Below are 23300 nucleotides of genomic sequence, written 5' to 3'. Positions count from 1 at the left end.
ATCAGAAAGTAGAAGGGGGTCAGTGCTTCCAGGGCAGATTGCCTTTCACCATATATATATATATATATATATAGGTAGAGTGTTGCGCCGTGCAGCGTTTTGACAAACCCTTCTTTTGTCTGGGTGACGTTGGCTTTGCTCATGCGCCAGACCTCCCTTGTGTGACTCAACAGGCCGGTGCCTCTGGAGCCACCCACAACAGGATGAGGGCATCCATGTTGGTCATTGGGTCGTTTGTGTCATCCCAGGTGTGTGTCATTGTGTAACGGTTGCACTTCCCTTTCGGTCGGACTGGCACATGTCTGTTCATCCTGGACGGCTTCTAGCCAAGGCCCAGCAACAGGAGAGGATCTAGGTTACTTGCCATGGGCTCCGTGGAGTTATAGCTAGTTAAAAATGTATTTGCCATTTAAACAACCATTTCACATTGTTATTTTCATTGCGGAACATGGACAGCGTTACTTTCAGCGATCAGTGTTTCTTGCTATTTTGATTTGTTGTTGGCCATTTTAGTAATTGTAAACTATTGCAATTAATTCATTTTAATAACAAATTAATGAGTTCATTGTAATTACTTGTAGCACCTTTGAGACTAATTTCTCACATACCAATGGCATATATATGTGGTCCCTCACATACCAATGGCATATATATATCTGTTTTCATGCCACTCTATGCATCTGAGGAAGTAGACTGAAATCTGTGAAAGCAAAGAGCTAGTCTCAAAGGTGCTACAAGATCTCTCTCTATACTGATTCTACAGACTAACATGGCTATATCTTTGCATTGTAATTACTTGTAATTGTATAAAATATTTTACATGTTGTTGTTGTTGTTGTGTGCCTTCAAGTCGATGCCGACTTATGGCGACCCTAAGGCAAAACTATCATAGGATTTTCTTGGCAAGATTTCTTCAGAGGAGGATTCCCATTGCCATCCTCTGAGGCTGAGAGAGTGTGACTTACCCAAGGTCAGCCAGTGGGTTTCATGGCCAAACTGGGACTCGAACCCTGGTCTCCAGAGTCATAGTCTAACATTCAAACCACTACGTCACACTCACTCAACATATTATTGCATTGTACGTTGTTATTATTATTATGCCTTAACATAATATTGTACATATTATTACAATGTGTTATATTATATTCTTAAATTTCCACAGGATTGGATCGTTGGCAAATTATGTTTTCTTTGACAACACTGCTAACACTTTGGCACTATTACTTAACCTTTCCAGAGTTCTGACATCTCTTCCTTTGAAATATGGTAAGTCAGTCCTACTACTGTATTTGGGGTCCTGGGCATTTGCTCCAAAGACCTACTACTCTCATGGCACCGCTAGCTACGAATAAACCCTTTCTGTCATCCCCCCCCCCCCCTTGCTTTTCCTTCCTCAAAGGGAGTCTGCTGGGTAAGGCTTAATGTCCATCCAATCTAGGAGCCACAAAGCAACAACTTGCTGCCATTTTGATACCCCTGGCGGGACATGAGAAAAACAACAGTCCCCATCCATGGTAATTCCCCAGTAGATGGTACTTAGAGGTACAGTGGGCCCTTCTTATAGACGGATCTTTTTACACACGGACTCAAGCATCCACGGTTTGAAAATGTTCAAAAAAAGTATAAATTTCAAATATCAAACCTTGATTTTGCCATTTTTATAAGGGACACCATTTTGCTATGTCACTGTATTTAATGGGACTTGAGCATACATGGATTTTGTTATCCACGGAGGATCTTGGAACCAAACCCCAGCGGATAACAAGGGTCCATGTACAATACCTCCTAGCCTAGGCATTTGTAGAATCATAGAATTATAGCATTGGAAGAGACCTCAAAGGCCTTCCAACCCAGCCGCTTCTGCCATGCAGGAAGACACCATCAAAACATCCCCAATAGATGGCCATCCAACCTCTGTTTAAAAACCTCCAAAGGAATAGAGCCCACCGCTCTTCAAGGCGGTATGTTCCACTGCCGAACAGCTCTTACCATCAGGAAGTTCTTCCTAATATTTAAACTGAATCTCTTTTCCTGTAGCTTGCATCCATTGCTCCTATTCTCTGGAGCAGCAGAAAACAAGCTTGCTCCATCCTTAATATGACACCCCTTCAGATATTTAAACAGGGCTATCATATCACCTCTTAACCATCTCTTCTCCAGGCTAAACATCCCCGGTTCTTTAAGCCGCTCCTGAGGCTGAGAGATTGTGACTTGCCCAGGGTCATAGGTTTCATAGCCAAGTGGGGATTCAAACCCTGTTCTCCAGAGTTGTAGTCCAACGCTCAAACTGGTACACCACCACACTGGCTTGTGTCACCATAAATTGGAAAGGCACACGACGACGACAACAAAGCTACATCTCTCCATTCTCTCTCATGAAACAAAGTTTGTAATAAAATTTATTCGGTCTTTGACCAGTATATATTCTCTCTCATACACTGAGCATCATTTAATCATTCTCTGTTGTGTCTATTGCCTTGTTCATTTTTCCTCTTTGCACAGAGTTGGCAGGGGATGATTTTGCATGTTCTCTGCTCCTTCTCTTGCTCTGTTATCCCTTCAGATTCACAGCAAGGAGAACTGCAGACTTCACTCCCAAATGTGGCGGCCCCATAGAATTGCATATGAGCATACTGATATTAGAAGTTTTCCTTTTTAAGACCTCTTACCTAATAATCTCTGCTAGTGAAGTTTGCCTCGCAAGTACTCAGACACACACACCGATCACATATAGAAAAGAGAAAAATCCCCCGTTGCTCATTCTGGATTGTCCCAGGGATTTCCTGCTTCCAAGCCGAATGAGGAGGGTGAGTAAAGGGAAAATCCAGCTTCGGTCCCTTCCCAGCACTATTCCCAAATCTCTGCCAAATCCTAGCCCAGTCTCAGCTTGCAGAAAATATGACTGTACCAAATTTCAGCTTTTTATAGCAGCCGGACATACGGAAGGAAAGCGGGTGTTTTAAAACAATAATAGTGTATTTTGTATTCTTGGCCTTCTTTTAACCTTGATCTACAGTGAGCCTTTGGTATCCACTGGGATTTGGTTCCAGGAACTCTGTGGATACTGAAATCTATGGATGCTCAAGTCCCATTATAAGAATATTTTCCAGCCATGGGTGGTTGAATCTGCGGCTAAGAGATCGGTGGATACAGAGGCCTGACTCTATAAGCCTTACGGAAAATATCAATTGAGTGGTATGTATATTGAATAAATCACATTGAAACTCTTTCTTTCATTTGTACACAGAAACACACACTCACTCACTCACATTCCATCGCCATAAAATCAACTGCAGTTGTTTTTTCTCCATGAGGTATTTCCTAGGTCTGGATAAACTGGTTTAGCTAAAAATAAGGGTGTCAACCCAATGACTGTTGTGTGTGTGTCATACACACATCACTCTGAAACAGAATTTAGAAAATGCGCATGCTGGCGGAGAGATACTGGGATTTGTAGTCCACAAAGGAACCTTTCCAGGTTCTTCTCTGTCAAATCCCAAGAAGAAGGCTTATTTGGCTGGATCCAGGAGGCAGATCTGAAAAGCAGGGGTGGTTCTAGCATTGGGCAGAGGGGGGCAATGGCCTCAGGCAGCAGCTGCTAAGGAGTGTCAGTGATGTCCTCCAAGACGTTGGGGCAGAACTGGGTGTGCCATGTGGCGTGCCATCTCCCCCATGCCCAGCTGCTAGCAATGCCAGATTAAGGAACAAACTAAGCGAAATACCATTTAGAGCCTCTGATTATGAGGGCCTTTTAAAAAATGCCTGTTTTAAATAGAGTGGGACCTTGGTATCCATTGGGACAGAGAGGCAGTACAGACTGACACTTTATGCCAGCCTGAATGCATACTAGGGGTGAAGAAGGGCTGAGCATTTACATGCTCCAAGCCCTTCTTCCTCTGCCGGGGCGTCATCTTGGCACGCACCCATTTACACGAGGTGCACCACGATGATGTCCCTCGTGCGCAGCACCCAAACAGTGCTGCACACAAGGGAGTCATAATGCTGTTCCACAGCGTTTGTGGCACCCTTTCTACGGTGCAAAAAGAAGGCCCTTTTTGGGGGCTTCTTTTTGCTCCGTGCGCACGTTGCAGCATCTGGTTGCTGTGCCTTGCTTCCGGGGCTAAAAGGAACAGCGTTGAGCCGCCTGTCTGTCAAGCCCCTTAATTCCAGGACCACCATCCCCTTGTGGATACAAAAATCCACGGATGCTCAAGTTCCGTTAAATACAATGGCATAGTAAAATGGTGTTCCTCTACAAATGGCGTCCCTTATATAAAATGGCAAAATCACACTTTGCTTTTTGGAATGTATGTATTTTCAAATTATCTTCAAACAGTGAATGTGTGACTCTGTGGATATGCAGGTCTGACTCCATAATGGCTGCTTGACTTTCCCTTGTAGCATTGTGGGCAAACTAAATGCCCTAAAGCTTCCAGATCCTGCCTGAACTTGGAAGCTAAGCAGGGTCAGCCTACCAGGAGCTGTAGGCTATATTTCAGAGGAAGGAACTGGCAGAACCACCTCTGACTATCCCTTGCCTAAGAAACTCTGATGATAGTCACTCATGGGATCACCATAAGTCAACATTTGACGTGAAGGCACACACACAGGAGAGTTTAAGATCTCAGATCATGAATGATCTCTCAGTTAAGGGAGGGAGGGATGCAAAAAATGTAGGATTTAAACAATAGAATAGGGCACTGCATCATGTCAACCTTTTTTCCTTCCGCATTTTTGGACTTCCAAAAACTCTAGCAAGCATGCCCAGTAGTTCAGGTTTGTGGAAGCTGTAGTCTAAAACACTTGGAAGACCAGAGACTGGGAACCACTGGTAGTGTGTGCGTGTTGTGTGCCTTCAAGTCATTTCCAACTTATGGCGACCCTAAGGCCATGGGGTTTTCTCAGCAAGATTTGTTCAGAGGAGGTTTGCCATTGCCTTCTCCTGAGGCTGAGAGCGTGTGACTTGCCCAAGCTCACCCGGTGGGTTCCATGGCAAAGAGAGGGCTTCCTAAATTGTTGACACACATCACTTCAGGGTTTGTCTTAATCCCAGCTTTCTGCCCTCAACTCCAGTGGATAGCACTGTTCCATCACCAGCATTGGAGAAAGGGTCAACTCCCAGTCCAGTTCACTTTGGAATCAAGTGGAAATGCCCTATCATCCTTTAATCCAAATTCAGAATTGTTTATGGCGCTGTATTTCCAGTTTCTATGAATGGTTGTGAAAGGTGGAAAGTGAAGAAAGTGGATAGGGAGAGAATCAGCTGAGTTGAGATGTAGTGCTAGTATGGTGTAGAGGTACGGGTGTTGGACTGTGACTCTGGAGACCAGGGTTCGATTCCCTGCTTGGCCATGAAACCAACTGTGTGAGCTTGGGCAAGTCACACTCTCTCAGCCTCAGGGGAAGGGCCATGGCCAACCTCCTTTGAACAAATCTGGCCAAGAAAACCCCAGGATAGTTTCGCCTTAGTGTAGCCATAAATCGGGAAACAACTTGAAGGTACACAACACACACAATGGTTTGAGATCCAGTGTGAAGCAGTGGTTTGAGCGTGGGACTACGACTCTGGGGACCAGGGTTCAAATCCAAGTTCGGCCATGTAAAAACCCACTGGTTGACTTTGGGCAAGTCACACTCTCTCAGCCTCAGGGGAAGGGCCATGGCCAACCTCCTCTGAACGAATCTTGCCAAGAAAACCCCAGGATAGGTTTGCTTTAGCATCGCCATAAGTCAGAAATTACTCAAAGGCATACAACAACAAGACAACTTGCATCTGCTGACTTGCAATAACTAATGACATTAACAAATTATTATTATTATTATTATTATTATTATGGATTACAAATCCCCAAAAAGAGGGTTTTTTTCTAGCTGTCATTCATATTAAGGGTTGGCTTAATGCCATGCCCTAGCACTGGCCATTATTATTATTATCGGTATTATTTATTATGCTCTCCGTATAATTTTTGTACTATAAAAGCACCATCAGAGCAATGTGGACAATAAAAACTGTGTTACAATGATCTGACCATTGCAACTAGCAATTGTTTCCAACAGCGGCAAGGGTTGAATGCGACCGTTTCGTGTGGTTTGCACATATTGCATTTGGTTGTGTTGTTTTAAAATTGCAATGATGGCAAATATATTTACATGGTCCCGGGTGCCCAGAGATTGCCACCTCAAAAACCAGAGAACAAAGACCCATGGGAGGGCTGTGTGTGTGTGTTTGTGTCTCCCTAGATAATTCCATCTCTTGCTGGCCTTCTGTGCAAAGACACAATAAAGAGGGCCCCTTCTCCCCCAAGGACTTAAACCGTGATGTCATTGCCAGCCAATTGCAATGCGTCGCTCTTGCTCCAAGTTGTAAATCTTTGCATTTCATGTATTTGTTCTGGTCCAAGAGTAGCGGAGGAGGAGTCTTGAGAGCAAATGCCACGATCGAAAAATTGCATCGCCAATTTCAAGATAATAATAGATTTCGTTTCGGTGGAGTGCAAGGGGAGGATCAGGCCGTTGCGCACAAACGCATGTACTTTTGTTGCGAGGACTTTGGGCTCCTGGTCTTTCGCTGGCGGGGAGGGAGCACAAAAGAGCTATAGAAAAGAGGTTTAAAAATGAATGGCACATGGGACGAAGAAGCGTACGAAGGCAAACCCCAAATTCTAGAAAGCTAGGTGGAATAACAACAACAGTATTTACTTATAACACTCTGTCCACCAAAGGGCAACACATCAAACAATATATAATCAAAAACTGACACTAAAACACAGCACTATGAAATGCTAGAATACTAAAATAATATGCTAACCGACTAAAACAAATCCCTTATCAAGCTGGAATAAGAGAAACTGGGAAGAATAAATCAGAACGATATTCCAATCGATAATATCCTAATCGAACTGCTACAATCCACACCGCCAGAACCAACTCTGGTATGAACTAAAATACGACAGCAAATACGGAATACAAAATGCTGGCCAACAGACTGGAAACGTTCAATGTACATGGCCATCCACAAAAAAGGAAGGTACAAGAAACTGCAGCAACCATAGGACCGTAGCATTAATGTCCCATGGTCTGACCATATCATGACTCGCGACAAAAGACAATAATGCTTGGCGAGGAAGAAGGCAATAGGAACAGAGGAAAACCACATTCCAGATGGATGGACTCCACCAAAGAAGCCACGGTTGTCCCGAGTCTGCAAGACCTGAGCAGGGATATGGAGGATAGGATGGTTTGGAGGTCTCCATTCATGGGGTCACCATACATTGAAGTCAACAATGCACTCCAGAGATAAACATTTTTCTCCCCAAAAATGAGCTCTAGAAGGTGTGGAGGGCATTTCTCCCTGGTTTTGCCTCCAAATGCCCTCTGGGGATCTAAGAAGGTGCCAAAACATGCCCCCATATCCCCTAGAAGACATATGCAAGCAAAAAAAGTTTTGGGGTTTTTTGTGGAGCAAGTCCACCAAGGTGTAGAGGCTTGAAAGGTGGATTAGGACCCTGGAAGACCAGAACTCGAATCCCCTCTCATCCATGGAAACTGACTAGGTGACATTGGACTAGTCACACTCACTCAGATTTAGAGGAATGGAAGGGGAAAACCCCTCTGAAAAGATTCTGCCAAGAAAACCTCATGGGCCTTAGGGTCACCATAGATCAGAAATGACTTGAAGGCACTCAGCCACAGGTGTGGCCAGAGATGTGACCATCCAAGGTATCCTGGAGGGCTTGTCTTCCATTGTTGCCCAAACCTGATTTAAGATAGTGAACACTAGAATTTTACTTGAACTTTGTGGCTCAGCAGTTGACCATATGCTTTGGCGGGAGAAGGTCACAGGTTTAATCTTTGGTACGAACATGTTTGGCTGAGGAAGACCCTTCTTGAAGGCCATGGATATTTGCTGCCAGCCAGTGTTGACCAGGGACAACTCAAGACAATTTCCTACCTGAAGCAAAGGATAAAAGTAGCATCCCTTCAGTTCCATCTAAAGAAGTCCTACTCAGGTCTTGCAAATGCAGATCCTCATCAAGTCTAATCATCTGGCATGGGGTCTTCCTCTCTTTCTACTACAGTCTACCTTCCCTAGCATCATTGTCTTTTAGGATCATAGAATCATAGAGTTGGAGGAGACCACCAGGACCATCCATTCAAACTCCCTGCCATAGGAATACACAGTCAAAGCACTCTTGACAGATTGCTATCCAGCCTCTGCTTAAAAACCTCCAAAGAAGGAGACTCCATCATTCTCTGAGGCAACGTATCCCACTGTTGAACAGATCTTATCATCAGGAAGTTCTTCCTAATGTTTAGGTGGAACCTCTTCTCCTATCATCACAGAATAGTAGAGTTGGAAGAGACCTCATGGGCCACTCTGTAGTTTGAAGCCATTGCTCCGTATCCTATTCTCTGGAGCAGCAGAAAACAAGCTTGCTCCATCCTCAACATGACATCCCTTCCAATATTTGAACATGGCTATCATGTCACCTCTTAAGCTTCTCTTGCCCAGGCTAAACATACTCGGCTCCCTAATAGTTTCCCAGACATTTCAACATTTTTGTCGCCCTCCTCTTGAGACAGAATTAGTTTGGTCTAGCACAGAGATCCCCAAACTTTGGTTCTCCAGGTATTTTAGACTTTGAGTCCCAGAAGCCCCAGCCACCACGGCCAATGTTGAGGAACCCTGGGAGCTTTAGTCTGAAACATCTGGAGGATCAGCGTTTGGGAATCACTGGTAGCAAATGGACTTAGGCCTTGCTGTACAAAATTGATTTGAACTATGCAGAACCATGGTGTCCTCCAGTCGTAGATGGATTGTAACTCTGGGCAGCATATCCCCTGGGTGTGAAATGCTGGGAGTTGCAGTCCAACCACATCTGGAGGGCTGCATGATTTCAATCCCTTGCAAAGCAGGACACGGCATTCCTTGCTGTAAGAAGAGGGGTATCATTTTCACATACTCAGGTGCCCCAGTTTTTCACTTGCTAAATCCAGCCAGACACTTAGAACAGCAATACAGAAAACAAGCCGTGACAGTTTACCGTTTGAAGAGCCTTCAGTGCCGCAGTGAGCAGAGTTGGTTTTGATATTTAAAAAATAGAATAAAATTAACTGTCCTTAAAAAACATAGGTCTCTGCCCTAAGCACCTTACAGAAGACACTTACAGGACATGACCCAGGAGCAAATGGAGATTTCCTTAGGCGTTGTTTTTGTTGGGGAAAGGGTTAAGCTAACGGATAAAGGAAAGTGCATTTGGCAGGGATATTGCCACAGTTACTCATGCTCTGGTTTACATTCAGATTAGACTACTGCAGTGCGTTGTTTGTGGGACGGCTTTTGAAGATGACTTGAAGCTGCGGTTGATGGATAATGCGACATTCTGGATGTTTATTTGGACTATAAACGCCAGCTCTGCTTGGACTGGCAAAAACCTTTATAGCCCTAAACATTTGGGACAAGTTACCCTCGGGCAAGTCACACTCTCTCAGCCCGAGGAGGAAGGCGATGACAACAAACCTCTTCTGAACAAATCTTGCTAAGAAAGCCCCACAATAGCTTGCCTTCCGCCATAAGTTGGAAACAATTTGAAGGCATGCAACAGCAGCAATAAAAGTGACAAAACGTGGCAACACCTCCATTTTCTGCTGATGCCATCCTCTCCCTCTCTCTTGTACAAAGACCATTGATGGATTGGAGGTTTGCTGCATCAGAGAAAAGCACAAAAGGCTTGTCACAGAGCCGGCCACTCAGTCGATGTCTGACGCCACCGATCTTGGTGCAGCCGTGTCAGGCCTCAGAGGAAAATCTATACGGTGCCCCGGGATGTCCGCCCAAGCCGAGGCTGGATTCCCAGGGTGCTTATGGTAACACTGCGATTTTAATGAAATCCCTTCCATTTTGCTTTTTGCAGAGGGGCATTTGGGCAAGTCACACGCCCTCGGCCTCCGAGGATGGCAACGTCAAGCCCCTCCGAATAAATCTTGCTAGGAAAGCCCAATGATAGTTTCGCCTTAGGGTCTCCATAAGTTGGAAATGACTTTGACACACAACATCAAGGCTCATATATACACTGTAGCTCTCCATCTGTATCTGTCTAGTAGTAGTTAGAGCCAGCACCAACTTTTAATATACTAATTATTGAATGCAAAGCTAATACTAAAGCTACCTTACTAACCAGACCTATTTTGATGGCCAAGTGGATATCTCAGTTTCTCTGGACGTTTCACTTTCTGACTTAATTTCCTAACTTGTTCATTGTGTGGTCAATGATATGAATTTGGCCTTTCCTTTTTGATATGCAGTCGTACACCGTGCACAGTTAAGTTACAATATGATGATGATGATGATAATGATATTTATTTATATCTCGCTTCTCCAAAAAGATCAACGAGGCTAACAATAAAACATCCATAAAATACATAAAATGCTCAACCATGTGGCACCATAACCCTTGTCAAGGAGGAAGAGAAAGCGTCTCATTTTGGGAGTATAAGTGTCTTTCCAAAGCTACTGTTGGGGAGATGCACTAAAGATTTCCATGCAATTTCTAAAGACATGTCAAGAACGCTATTGCTGAACCCCAAGAATAGCAAATTCTAGCATTGAACCAAAGTTCCTGAATTTCATTCTCTTGCACTCAGTTTTTCTTTCAAAGTTCAACTTTATTCCTCCCCAAACATGGAGATATTTCTAAATGTTGGTCAATGTTTTTGAAATAAAAGAATACTAAATTCTGTCCTATTTGCATTGGCCACATTCAATATGAGCAGCTATTTCAAGCCTGGAAATCTTATACAGTCCCTGCCTACCTGCCCTATAAAGATGAGAGTTAAAGACGAGGAGCCTTTCAGGGGAGAAAGTTGGCAGCCTTAATACAACACTAAAAAGTCTGAGTATTCAGAGATTCAAAGCCAGACATTAACTTTAGCTCTCTAAGCCTTGGTTGGACAAATCTATCCATTTCCATTCCTTCTGTATTTTTAAAAAGTAAATCTATTTTATCCATTCAAAGCACTTCAAGCCTTGGGTAAATAAATCTATTATTATTATTATTATTATTATTATTATTATTATTATTATTATTATTATTTGTAACCTGCTCTTTTCCCAGAACTGGGACTCAGAGCGGCTATTTCCATTCCCATTTCTTCTGTATTTTTCTTTAAAATCTCACTTTTAGCCCCATCCCAAGTATGAAAAAAAATGTGGTTTGGGGCAAATTCTTCTAAACAAACTGACACATAAAATTGTGCCCCATTGCCATGGTCCCTTATATCATTCCTGACCATCATCATCACCTTCACCACCAATTCTTGTTTCTCGAATCTTTGGCCCACTTCTTCCTGCTTCATCTCCTTATCCTTGCAGCAAGTGGCAAACGTACCCTACCTTGCATTCTTGCGTCGGAGGCACATGGATATATATTTTTTCACGAAAGGACTGGCAATGGTGCCCAGACTGGTGCCCAGCCGACGTGCCTGGAAGGCGGTTGTGTCTGTGCGCAGCCAAAATGGACCTCCTCCTGCTTCCCACGCCTGGCTTTGCTTCAGGTGGCCAACATGGACTGGCCAGAAGAAGTCCTGCTACGGCCGGCCGCCACCGTTGTCTTTGCCACCCTGTCCTCTAATGGGTATCGACAGGCCGAGAGAGAGGGAGCCCAGCCAAGCGAACGGCCACCTGACCCCGGCGGGGGGAGAGTCTCTCTCTGCCTGGCTTTCTGGCTCAGTCCATTAGCAAAAGGCTATTCTGGTTGCCAGAGAGAGCTGGGCGACATGGAGCAGGGCAGAGAGACCACCAAAGTACAACAGCCTTAGTTCAGGATTCAAAGATATAGCCGTGTTAGTCTGTAGAATCAGTACGTAGAGAGATCTTGCAGCACCTTTGAGACTTGCTGAAAGAAAGAAGTTGGCAGCAGGAGCTTTCCTAGACTTCAGTCTGCTTCCTAAATGCACCTGAGGCAATAGACTGAAGTCTAGGAAAGCTCATGCTGCCAACTTCTTTATTTCATTTAGTCTCAAAAGTTATACAAGATCTGTCTACAGCCTTAGTTTAGTTCTCTTGGCTTCCAGAGAGATTTCTGGTTCAATCTGTATTAATCTGTTCTAGGACCTATTTGTTTGACTTCTTGCTTTCCATGGAATCCTCAGCACTTGAATCTTTGGCTCAATTCCTTCCCACTTCTACTCCTTAGCCTTGCAGCAAGTGGCAACTATACCCTCCATTGCATTCTTGCATCAGAGGCACATGGATTTTTTAGTGTTTCTTTTTAAATGAAAGGACCGGCAATGGTACCCAGATTGATGCCCAGCCAATATGCCTGGAAGGTGGTTGTGTACATGCGCAGACTAAACTGACCTCCTTCTGTGCAAGAGGAGGGCAGAGAGACCGCCAAAGTATGACAGTCTTACTTCAGTCATCTGGGTTTCCAGAGAGATTTCTGGCTTGATCTGTTTGAGGGCCCATTTCTTTATCTTTTTGGCCGCCCGCCATATCTGAAGCACTTGTCTCCAACACCACATCTCCAATGACTTGATTTTCTTCCTATCCACTTTCTTCGTTGTCCAGCTCTCGCATCCGTACGTGGGAATACGGTGGCTTGTATGAGTTTAACCTTCATGCTCAATTGTGTATCTTTACATTTTAGAAGGCATGGCACATTCGAAAAAACAATAATGCTAGAAAAAGTGAAGCGGAAAGAGAGGACGGCTGCATGCTAGATGGATGGATTGTATAAAAGAGTATGCATTTGTAGGACCTGAGCAGAGCGGTGGAGGACAGGGAGTCTTGGAGATGTCTCATCCACAGGGTTGCCATGGGTTGAGATCAACAACAAAAGAGAGACAGTACTATCCTGTGCATGGGTAAGTAGCTTTGTGGGACAAGCACTGTCACTTGTTGTTTTTAGCTGCTTTCAAGTTGATCTCGACTCATGGTGACCCTATGAATGAGATGTCTCTAAGCCTCACTGTCTTCTAACTCTCTGCTCAGGTCTTGCAGGTCTAGACCCATGATCTCCCTGAGTAACTCTATCCATCTGGCATGCCATTTTCCTTCTACGTCCCTCTAATTTCTCCAACGTCCTTGTCTTTTCTAATGAGTCCTGCCTTTTCATGATGTGGCCAAAGTACGACAGCCTCAGTTTGACCATCTTGGCTGCCAAGGAGACTTCAGGCTTGATCTGTTCAAGGGCCCATTTGTTTGTCTTCTTTGCTGTCCATGGTATCCTCAGCGCTCAGGGTCAAAAATCCTGGGTTTTGATATGACCCATGGATAAGACGAGCTAAAACTTAGGGAGCTATAAGGAAGGATGGAAAGGGGGAAAACACCACTTCCGTCCCTCCTCCTTCTCCGTCTCTGGACCTCTCCCGGCCAATTCTCAGGTGCTGGAGGAGAGGTTTTAACATCAGATTGAGAAGGGAAGCAAGTGGATTTAAATGGAGAGGGTTTTTTCCCCCATAGGAAGCAAGGTCTTGCAAAACGGACCAGAGAGAGAAGCGAGTGGATTTAAATGAAGAGTGGTTTCCATGGAAAGCCAGGTTTTGCAAAACAGACTAGAAGGATGGTTTTAAATGGAGAGTTGTTTCCATAAAAAGCCAGGCCTTGCAAAACGGACTGGAGAGATGCTTTTAAATGGGAAGATTTTTCTAAAGGAAGCAGAGAGAAGGAAATGTTTTTAAATGGGGAGTTTGTCCGATAGGAAGCAAGGTCTTGCAAAACAGACTGGAAAGGGAAGGAATTGGTGTTAAATGGCGGTTGGGGCCTCAGTCTTGCTTGCTTTAGGACCTTTCTAAGCACTACTGGTGTATTGACCCATATATAAGTCTACCCAGAATTTTAGGGTCAATTTTGGGGCATATATTTCTTGACTTATAGGATAGTCTCAAAGATGCGACAAGAAGATCCCTTTGCACAGCATTGATCAGTGCTCTTTTATAATCAGTCTGCCACCTGGTGGAGACAAAGTGGAGTTTCAGACTCATCACCATCATCATCATCATCATCTTGTGCTTGAAGAATGACAGTTTTATCGCGGCCCAAGCTTTCACACCTCTCTGTTGGTTTTGCTGTAATGGTGCTAATATGGCTGCTCCTTGTGGAAATCCTATAGCCTTTTTGCCTGAGCGTTGATGAACATACGACAATGTAAAACAGACATTTTAAAACATGCACACCAACGACTGATCCAAAAAAAATCCAACAATCAGCTCAGACCAACAACAAATGCATGGAGATTACAAAGGAGTAGCCATGCTTTGATTGTGTATTCCTGCATGGCAGAATGGGGTTGGACTGGGTGGCCCTTGGGGGTCTCTTGAAGAGTAGGTTAAGAGGTCATATGATGGAGAAGAGAAGGTTAAGGGGTGACATGATGGCCCCAAATGGAGAAGGGTCTGGAAACCATGCCTTGTGAGGAGCGACTTAGGGAGCTGGGGATGTTTAGCATGGAGAAGAGAAGGTTAAGAGGTGATATGATAGCCCTGTTTAAATACTTGAAGGGATGTCATATTGAGGAGGGAGCAAGCTTGTTTTCTGCTGCTCCAGAGAATAGGACCAGGAGCAATGGATGCAAGCTGCAGGAAAAAGGATTCCAGCTCAACATTCCTGAGAGTAGTAAGAGCTGTTCGAGAGTAAAATACACTCCCTCGGAGGGTGGCAGAGTCTCCTTCTTTGGAGGTCTTTAAACAGAGGCTGTATGGCCATCTGCCCCAGGGGGTGCTTTGATGGTGAGTTCCTGCATGGCAGAATGGGGTTGAATTGGATGGCCTTTGGGTTCTCTTCCAACTCTATGATTCTATGAACTGCAGTGCCACTCATTTCCCACCAGGGGGCAGTGCATAGCTGACTATTTCGCCTATCCTCAGTTCATGCACCAGAAAGCCATTTTTAGGAGCAGAGGGAGCACCTTGTTCTAGTCTCTGGCACTTCCATTTTTCACTGCATTAATTTCCCAGGCGCCTTGTTAGCAGCCTTGAGGTGAGAGTTCCTATCTGCAGGAACAGGGGAAACCTGTTCAGGTGTGTGGATCTCAGGGCCAGGAAAAGGCCAGGGAAGGGTTATCCAAGTGCGATTTCTGCATTTCAGTCTCCTGGCCTCAGCTCCTTTGGTGGAATTTCTCACACCTTGATTTTCCTTGTTCCCCCAGTTGAGAATGAATCAAAGGAGAGGAGCGCAAGGCACAGAAGTCTGGATTGAAGCCTCCTGGGAAAGAAGACGGACCAGAGGCTGGATGGCCATCTGTCAAGGATGCTTTGATTGAGAGTTCTTGCATGGCAGAATGGGGTTGGACTGGATGGCCCTTGGGGTCTCTTCCAACTCTACAATTCTTTTGTGAATTGTTTGTTTTCGTAGAATCGTAGGGTTGGAAGAGACCCCAAGGGCCATCCAGTTCAACCCCATTCTGCCATGTAGGAACTCACAGTCAAGGAACCCCTACAAACAGCCATCGAGCCTCTGTTTAAAGACCTCCAAAGGAGGAGACTCCATGACACTCCAAGGGAGGGTCTTCCACTGTCGAACATCTCTTACTGTCAAGAATGTCCATCTAATGTTTAGGTGGGATCTCTTTCCCTGTATCTTGCATGCATTATTTTGTGTCATATTCACTGGAGCAGCAGAAAACAAGCTTGCTCCCTCCTCAATATGACCACCCTCCAAATACTTAAACAGGGCTGTCATATCACCTCTTAACCTTCTCTTCTCCAGGCTAAACATCCCCAGCTCCCTAGGTTGCTCCTCATAGGACTTGATGGTTTCCAGACCCTTCACCACTTTGGTTGCCCTCCTTTGGACGCAAACCCTGGTGTCTAAAGCCGTAGTCCGACCTTCAAACCATTAAGCAACACTGGCCCTTGTATACCAACTGTGTAAAGTAGGGACATTTCCTAGGGTCACAGCAGAAGGATACAAGTGAAGAGGACATAAAGTTGCTTAAAGTCGGGAACCAGGGTGGTATAGCATTGGACCAGGACTCTGGAGACCAGGGTTCGAATCCCAGGTCGGCCGTAGCGATGTGGTGGTCGAACACCTGTCCCCTTGTTGGGGGATAAAAGCTGACTAAAGGTCCCCAAAGTGGTAGAATGGAAAGATATAGCCATGTTAGTCTATAGAATCAATATACAGAGATCTTGTCCCACCGTTGAGACTCACTGAAAGAAAGAAGTTGGAAGCAGGAGCTTTTGTAGACGTCAGATGCATTTGAGACTAATGGAAAGAAAGAAAGAAAGAAAGAGAAGTTGGCAGCGTGATCTTTCCTAGACTACTTCCTGAGACACATTCATGTTTAATGCTAGTCCAAATGCATCTGTAAAAGTAGATTGAAGTCTAGGAAAGCTCATGCTGCCAACTTCTTTCTTTCAGTGAGTCTCAAAGGTGCTACAAAATCTCTATATAAAGGGCCCAAACACACTGCAGAAACAATCCACTTTGAGACCGCTTTAACTGCCTTGGTTCAGTGCTAGGGAATTCTGGGAACTGTAGTTTTTGGTCAGTGCCACCATAAACTACAGTTCCCAGGATTCTCTAGCACTGAGCCTTGGAGGTTAAATCGGTCTCAAACGGGGTTATTTCTGCAATTAGGATGCAGCCTTAGAAGCAAATATGTTTTTTCTTATGCCTAGAAAACTCCTTTGGCTTTTTCACTATATAGAAAGCCGAACGCGTTCGGCTGTTTCCGGCAATTTCTGGATTGTTGCCATCCTTCCATAGAAAGCATCAGCTCCGTCCGCCCCGCCCCTTTCCCCCCTTTCGACCAATCAAATTGCCCGTGGCCTCTTCTTGCCTTCCCGTCTTTCTGCCTTCGGCTATTTCCGGCAGTTTCCGGATTGTTCGGGTTTCCGGAAGTCGCCATCCTTCCACTTCTCTCTACCGCTAAAACCACAGAAAGCATTAGCTCCATCCGCCCCGCCCCCTTTTTTCCCCTGTCGACCAATCAAATCGTCTGTAGCCGCTTCGGCTGTTTCCGTACTCTCCTTCGTGTCTTTCCGCCTCCTTGGACAGCGCTGGAGGCCAGGAGGCGTTCGGGTGTTTCCGGAAACGCGGCGGAATTTACCGAAGCCCGGCGGCGGCGGCCATGTTGGGAGCCGCCGCTGCTGCTGCTGTGGAAAAGTGAGGGGAGGCGAAGGGAGTCCCGACGCCGGGAAAACGGGGTCCGAGGCGGACCCTGGAGGCGAGGCGGAGGTCGGCGGCCCGACACTGAGTCCGGCTCCAAAGCATTTCCCCATTGGGCGCTTGGTGACCCGTGCGGCCTAGCTTTTGAGCCTCATCCCCGGCCTCGCGTGATCCCTCAAGCCGGGCATCCTTCACCCTCGGCCGGGGAGGCAGTGGGGGAAGGCACCACCTTCTACCTTCTTAGTTCTGGTCTCCACTGAAGCCCCTTTTCCCCCTCATGCTGGTGGCTTGGCCGCCCCCCTCGCCCTGAGGAGGAGGAGGAGGAGGAGGAAGGGGAAGAGGAAGAGGTCTCCTTCTGATTCCAGCTGGGTCAGGAAGCAGAGAAAGAGGAAGGCGGCAGAGAGAGAGAGAGAAAGGGAGAAGCAGCAGCCGCAGCAGCAGCAGCAGCAGCCGCAGCCATGTCCAACAGCGGACGCAGCCCCCTGCCCACCCTCAACGAAAACAGCGAGCAGGTAGGAAGAACTGTATGCCTGTATGTATGTATATATATATATATATATATGGGAGGAATCTCTGCTCCTTCAAAGGTTGTTGTGCTTCTTGTTGTTGTTGTTGTTGTTGTTGTGTGCTTTCAGCTCGTTTTGGACTGCTGGCGACCCTTCAGGTGTGAAGCTGGGTAGAGGGTCCTTCTTGGGGAAGCCCTGAAACCAATGGCAGCACTTGCCCAGAAGGAAAGCATCCTTGCCCATAGGGAGCCATAAGGGAATGCTTGCCCATAGAGACTAGAGCCATTGGAGAATGCTTGCCCAGAAGGAAACACAAGCGAATGCTTGCCCATAGGGAAGCATAGGAGCACACATAGAGAATCATTGGGGAATACTTGCCATAGGGAAACTCTGGGGATTCCTTGCCTGTGGGCAAGCCTTCCCCATGAATCTCTATGGGCATGCGCTCAGGGCTAGAGATTTCTGGGAAATGTCACGTTCTGAGGCATTGAGTCCCTTCTCGGTCAGAGAGCTCTGGTGCCAGAGGAAACTACAGCTCCCAGGATTCCCTAGCACTGAGCCAGGGCAGTTAAAGTGGTCCCAAACTGGATTATTTCTGCAGTGTGTTTTGGGCCCAAGACGCAACAGCTTGGCAGCACGCTGGTCCAAAGGCCTATGGAAGAAGCAAGACATCATTTGAATCCAAGACAGCTGAGTAAAGGCGAATTCTGACCCAGATGTCAACAGACTGTTCTTTCCCTCTTCAGTTGTTTCCGACTCAGAACAACCCTAAGTCGAATCTGTCATGGGGTTTTCTTGGCACGTTTCTTCAGAGGAGGTTTGCCATTGCCATCCCCAGAGGCTGAGAAAGTGTGACTTGACCAAGGTCACCCAGTGGGTTTCATGGTTGAACCAGGATTCGAACCCTGGTCTCCAGAGTCGTAGTCCAACACTCCAACCACACTGGCCCCTTATACGAAGGGGATTGTCATATAGGAATATCAAGGGAGAGCTGTATTTTCCTTGGCACCCATCTATGCATGTCTGCATGGGAGTTTTTGCTCCTGTGGTTTTTAAACAGCATCCCAACTCATGTAGAGCATTAAGCAGAGGGAATCTCTTTTGCTTCTTCCTTCTCTTTCTTTCTTTCCCCTCCTGAAAAGGGATCTTATAGCACCCTTGAGACTCATGTACAATGCTCATGCTGCCAATTTTCTTTCTTTCAGTGAATGGCCGGGAAAAATAAGGAGACAGAGCGGTAAGTCTGTAAAATCAATATGCAAAGGTGTCTGTCTTGTAGCACCTTTGAGACTAACTGAAAGAAAGAAGTTGGCAGACTAGAGCCTCCTTCCTCAGATGCAGGTTTGGAGTGGAGAGTCCAGAAACAGACCTGTATAAACCGATTGTGTGTGGCCTCATCTCCAGATCCACCAGGTTTTTAATTTGAATTGACATTCTTGCGCACAACCAGCTTATATGGGCCTTTCTCTGTCCTCTCTGTTCCAAATGTCCATCTGAGGAAGGAGGCTCAAGTAGTCTATGGAAGCTCATGCAACCTGCTTCTTTCTTTCAGTTGGTCTCAAAGCTGCTGCCAGATCCCTTTGCATGCTGATTTTCCCAACTGACACGGCTATGCCTTTTTATTTTTTCCTGTCCTAGCGATAGAACGGAGTGGAAAATTGTTCCCACCGTGTCCTGCTGTTTAAAAGGCAGAGACTGGAGTCGATCCAAGTTTTGGTTTTTAAAAAAGAAAACGGCAACCCACAACAACACACAGGTGGCAACTGTGCCTGGCAAGGCAGCAGGATCCTGTCTCTTTAAGACTTGCCAGGAAAGGAGGCTCTAGCTAGGCAGATATGATTCTCTCCTCCCAGTTCTCTCCCCCCATCTCTGCAGCACTATGATGGGAGAAACACAGAATTGCAACCACTCTTTTTTTTAACTGTTTCTACTCCATTGCCTTCGGGCAAACAGATAGTGCTTGGCTTATTCTGCTACATTTGTATGTGATTTTTTTATTCAGGTGCAGTGAAAGACACAACCTTTCCCATCAGAATGGTTCAAAGACTGGGAGGCAGGGAGGGAAAACAGTTTGCGGTGCCATTCTACGATGCAGCTGTTCCCATGAAATGTGGCTGTCCACTGCTTCCCTTCCCTCCCTTGTTCTGCTCCTTTTACTGGCAAGCTGCTGGGTCACGAAAAAGAAAGCATTCCCTTCAAAAAATTCTGTTTGGATCACGTTCTTAATTTTAAAGGCATAGAATTGGGGCTGATAGAAGAATCAAAAGTGACATCCTGAATTGCATCTGAGGAAGTAGAGCTTAGTCTAGGAAAACTCATGCTGCCAATTTCTTCCTTTCCGTTAGTTTCAAAGGTGCTACAAGATCTGTCTGCAACTGATTCTCCAGACTAGCATGGCTATATCTTTGAAACCTTAATTATTAAGTAAGTAAGTAATAACTTTATTTTTAAAAGCTAAAAGCCGTCACAGTTTAATACAGGTCAAGCCAAAGAATACAAGAACCTTAATTGTGAGTTTGTGACCAGGCTTCCACACATTGGAATCCTTTTGAGTCACCTTTCTCCCTGAAAGGCGGATGTGTGGGCATTTGGATGGTAATACTGAACAAGTTGGAGTTTCAGGTAACAAGATGATGCTTGGAGGTGTGGAGGAGACACCAGAATTGGGAAAGAAGGTGCTGTTCAGGACATCTTCCTCAGTACTTGCCATTTAGGATGGGACCTTGTTTGAACGGATGCCTGAGGAAGTTAACAACTAGGCCTAAGGTGAAGGAAGAAAATATACAAGGTAATAATATAAGATGCAGTTGAGAGCAGTAGGAAATCTCTCTTTCCTGTGTAAGTTGGAAGGGAAGACGTAATTGGAGAGCAGAGATTGAAAAACCTTGGGCCTGCCAGATGTTTAGACTAAAACTGCCATCATCCCTTACTATGGGTCGTTCTGGTTGAGGTTTTTGATGGTTGAAGTTCACATCCTTTGGCGTGCCAAAGATTCTCTAAAAAATGTGCTAAAGGATGGAGCAGGCACTGTAAGGAGCCATATTCATGTGAGAACTCTTTTGCTTCCCCTTCAAGGCATGTATTTTGAGGGCAGGAGAGGTGTTGCTGGATTGCTTACTGAAATGGAAAGGGTAGCTGAGGAACAAATGGACCAAAAAGGAGGGTAGGTAGTGAATTGAAGAATGGAGCCTGTATGTGTATCTTGTATTGTATGCTGCAATTTAGTCTTTTCCATTTTTTGTGGTGGTGGGGAGTGATGCTCTGGGCCAAGAAGGTTTGTCAGTGGGGCTGTGGGCTTATCACTGGCACATTTTCTAGCAAGGAGATCAACTACATTTACTGAGCACTGAGTGTGTTCTCTCACGCAGTTACTACATCTTGGCTGGAAAACCCAATTGTGAGGGCTACACTCCAGGATACCTTTTGGTATGTGCTTCTGTGGGGATTGTCTCCGAAAGTCTGGAAGACTGCATTGGCCAGATGTTGTGAATGAAGTGCAGTGAAAAGTGTCGTCACCTCTGTGGAAGTGTTCCTGTGCATATGTGGGGCATATCTTTTCACCAGGTTGTATGCGCTTAGGAAGCTTTGTCTTACAGTCAAAGGGTCATCCTCCTTCTGCTTAAGCTGATAGTTCCTTAGGGATTTCACTTGTTGAAGCAGCTCTTGTTTGGTTAACTTTTGAGTTCTGTCCTCATCCATTTGTAGTGATTATAATGCCCACTTGTAAGAAATGCGTCTCTTCATAAATGGACTCCACTTAAAGTTACCTTGATCGTTATTGTCCCATTAGATAGTATCCTTACTGCTGTTTTGCAATTGTAGGACAGAGGCTGAGAAAGAGCTTGTGGATGAGATATATTTTGATCCAAGGAATTTCAGTCAATACACTCAGTGATGTGTGTGCGCGCATGTGTGCATGCCTTCAGGTGGTCTGTTGTCTTATGGCAACCCCATGAATTTCATAGAGTTTGATAGAAACTGGTGGTTTGCCGGTTCCTCTCTCTGAAATACAGCTGACAGCAGCTGGTGTTTGTCGGTGGTCTTCCATCAAAGTCCTAACCACGGCTGACCCTGAAAGATAAGACGGGATCTGGTGTCTTTAGGGTATTTAGGCACCATATGGTATACCTATAAAATATTGATTAAGTTCTGTATCCTGCTCTTATTTCAGAGTGGCCCTCAACACATTGTACTTCCCTGGGGAAATCCAGTCTAGGTACTAACCAAATCTAGAGCTGCTTAACTTTAGGAAGATTGCTCTAAGACAGTGGTCCCCAAACTGTGCTGTTTAAGGGATTTTGGACTTCAGCTCCCAGAATCCCAGACTATTGGCCAATATGGCTGAGGCTTCTGGGAGGTGAAGTCCAACATCTCTTAAAGGAATCATGTTCTTAGACTTGGTATGACCCCTGTGTAAAAGTATATTTCTACATTCCTCCGAATCTGGATGCACCTTTATATCAACTGTGAATTGGCTGTATAAAAAAGAGTAATCGTTTAGTTTAAGAGGGCCTGCATCCGCCATGCTCAGCATTATGCCCCTGCAGATAAGCATACTTATGTAATAGATGTGGAAGGATCTCTCCTTAGAAAGTCATTGCCAGACATTGTAGATAAGAGTTTGAAGGCTTTTCTGGGTTTTATATGTGGTTTGGGTGCTGTTCCAACCATTCCTAACCATTGGCCGTGCTGTCTAGGAGCTGAAGGAAGCTGTGATCCTACAAGCTTACAAGTAGATTGTCTTTATGGTGACTTCCTAGTACAGTTGGTCCTCCATATCCACGGATTCTACAGCCATGGATCCAGTTATCCATGGCTTGAATATATATCAACAACCGAAAAGCAAACCTTGATTCTGCCATTTTATGCTGCTGTATATAATGGGACTTGAGCATCCATGGATTTTGGAATCGACAAGGACATCCTGTAACCAAACCCCAGTGGATACCAAAGACCACTTATCCCGTATAAGAAAAGCAATTGAAATGATCTTAAAATTGGATGTTGATTACTTAAATTGGGGTGTCATCCAGACTCGAAAAGCTATCATAGCTGGGCCCCTAGGCATTGTACTCCAGTCGATACTAAGGGCCAACTATAGTCAAAAACATCTGGAGTGTTCCAAGTTTGCTATGCCTTATTTCCCCCCTTTGTCTCAACTCTCCCACACAGTGTATACCATGTCTCTGTGCATGTAATGCCTTGAGTAAATCAAAAACGTTTGGAGTACATCTGCATGGGACCCAAAGGTAGGCATAGGCTGCATTTGAACTACAGACATAATTAATATATACCATATAACTGCCATGGCTCAATGCTGTGGAATTCTGGGAATTGTAGTTTTGCAAGACATTTAGCCTTCTCTTCAGGAAGTGCGTTGTCACAACAAACTACATTTTTCAGAATTCCATAGCATTGAGCCATGGCAGTTAGAGTGGTATCAAACTGGATTATTTTTGCATGCGAATGCATCCGTAAGTGAATCAGATAATGGTCATAAATAATGCTCAGATATAACTGGCTCTTCCCTAGGTATGCAGAACAACAGTTCACAAGGCCCTTGGCTGCTGAGAGGGGTGTGTGTGTGTGTGTGTGTGTGTGTGTGTGTGTGTGTAAAAATGATTTTTTTGTTTTGTTCTGTGGTTTAATCTATTGCTTTTAGGCTGCCATCAGAACTGTTTAAA

The 23300-nt window shown here is 45.2% G+C and overlaps 1 protein-coding gene across 11 annotated transcripts in view; it reads left to right on the top strand.

Annotated features, from left to right (window-relative positions):
- Positions 1 to 1245: 1245 nt before the first annotated feature.
- Positions 1246 to 23300, top strand: part of MARK2 (microtubule affinity regulating kinase 2) — a 127539-nt gene continuing 105484 nt past the window's right edge. For 5 of the 11 annotated variants that reach the window (XR_016272172.1, XM_089483728.1, XM_089483726.1 and 2 more), the window contains exon 1: positions 17034 to 17622. Coding sequence is in view for 9 of the 11 variants with exons in the window: in XM_089483728.1 (XP_089339854.1) it covers positions 17569 to 17622 (54 nt within the window). In the remaining 2 variants the exon portion in view is untranslated. Of the gene's footprint in view, positions 1267 to 3045; positions 3196 to 17033; positions 17623 to 23300 lie in introns of those variants that run through there. The other 6 variants (XM_089483731.1, XM_089483730.1, XM_089483723.1 and 3 more) reach the window with 4 other exon arrangements.

The sequence above is a fragment of the Sceloporus occidentalis genome, unplaced genomic scaffold, assembly GCF_023333645.1.
Source record: "Sceloporus occidentalis isolate IW3139 unplaced genomic scaffold, rSceOcc1.0.p SCAF_20, whole genome shotgun sequence".
Lineage (NCBI taxonomy): Eukaryota > Metazoa > Chordata > Lepidosauria > Squamata > Phrynosomatidae > Sceloporus > Sceloporus occidentalis.
This window is presented reverse-complemented; position numbering and strand designations above follow the sequence as displayed.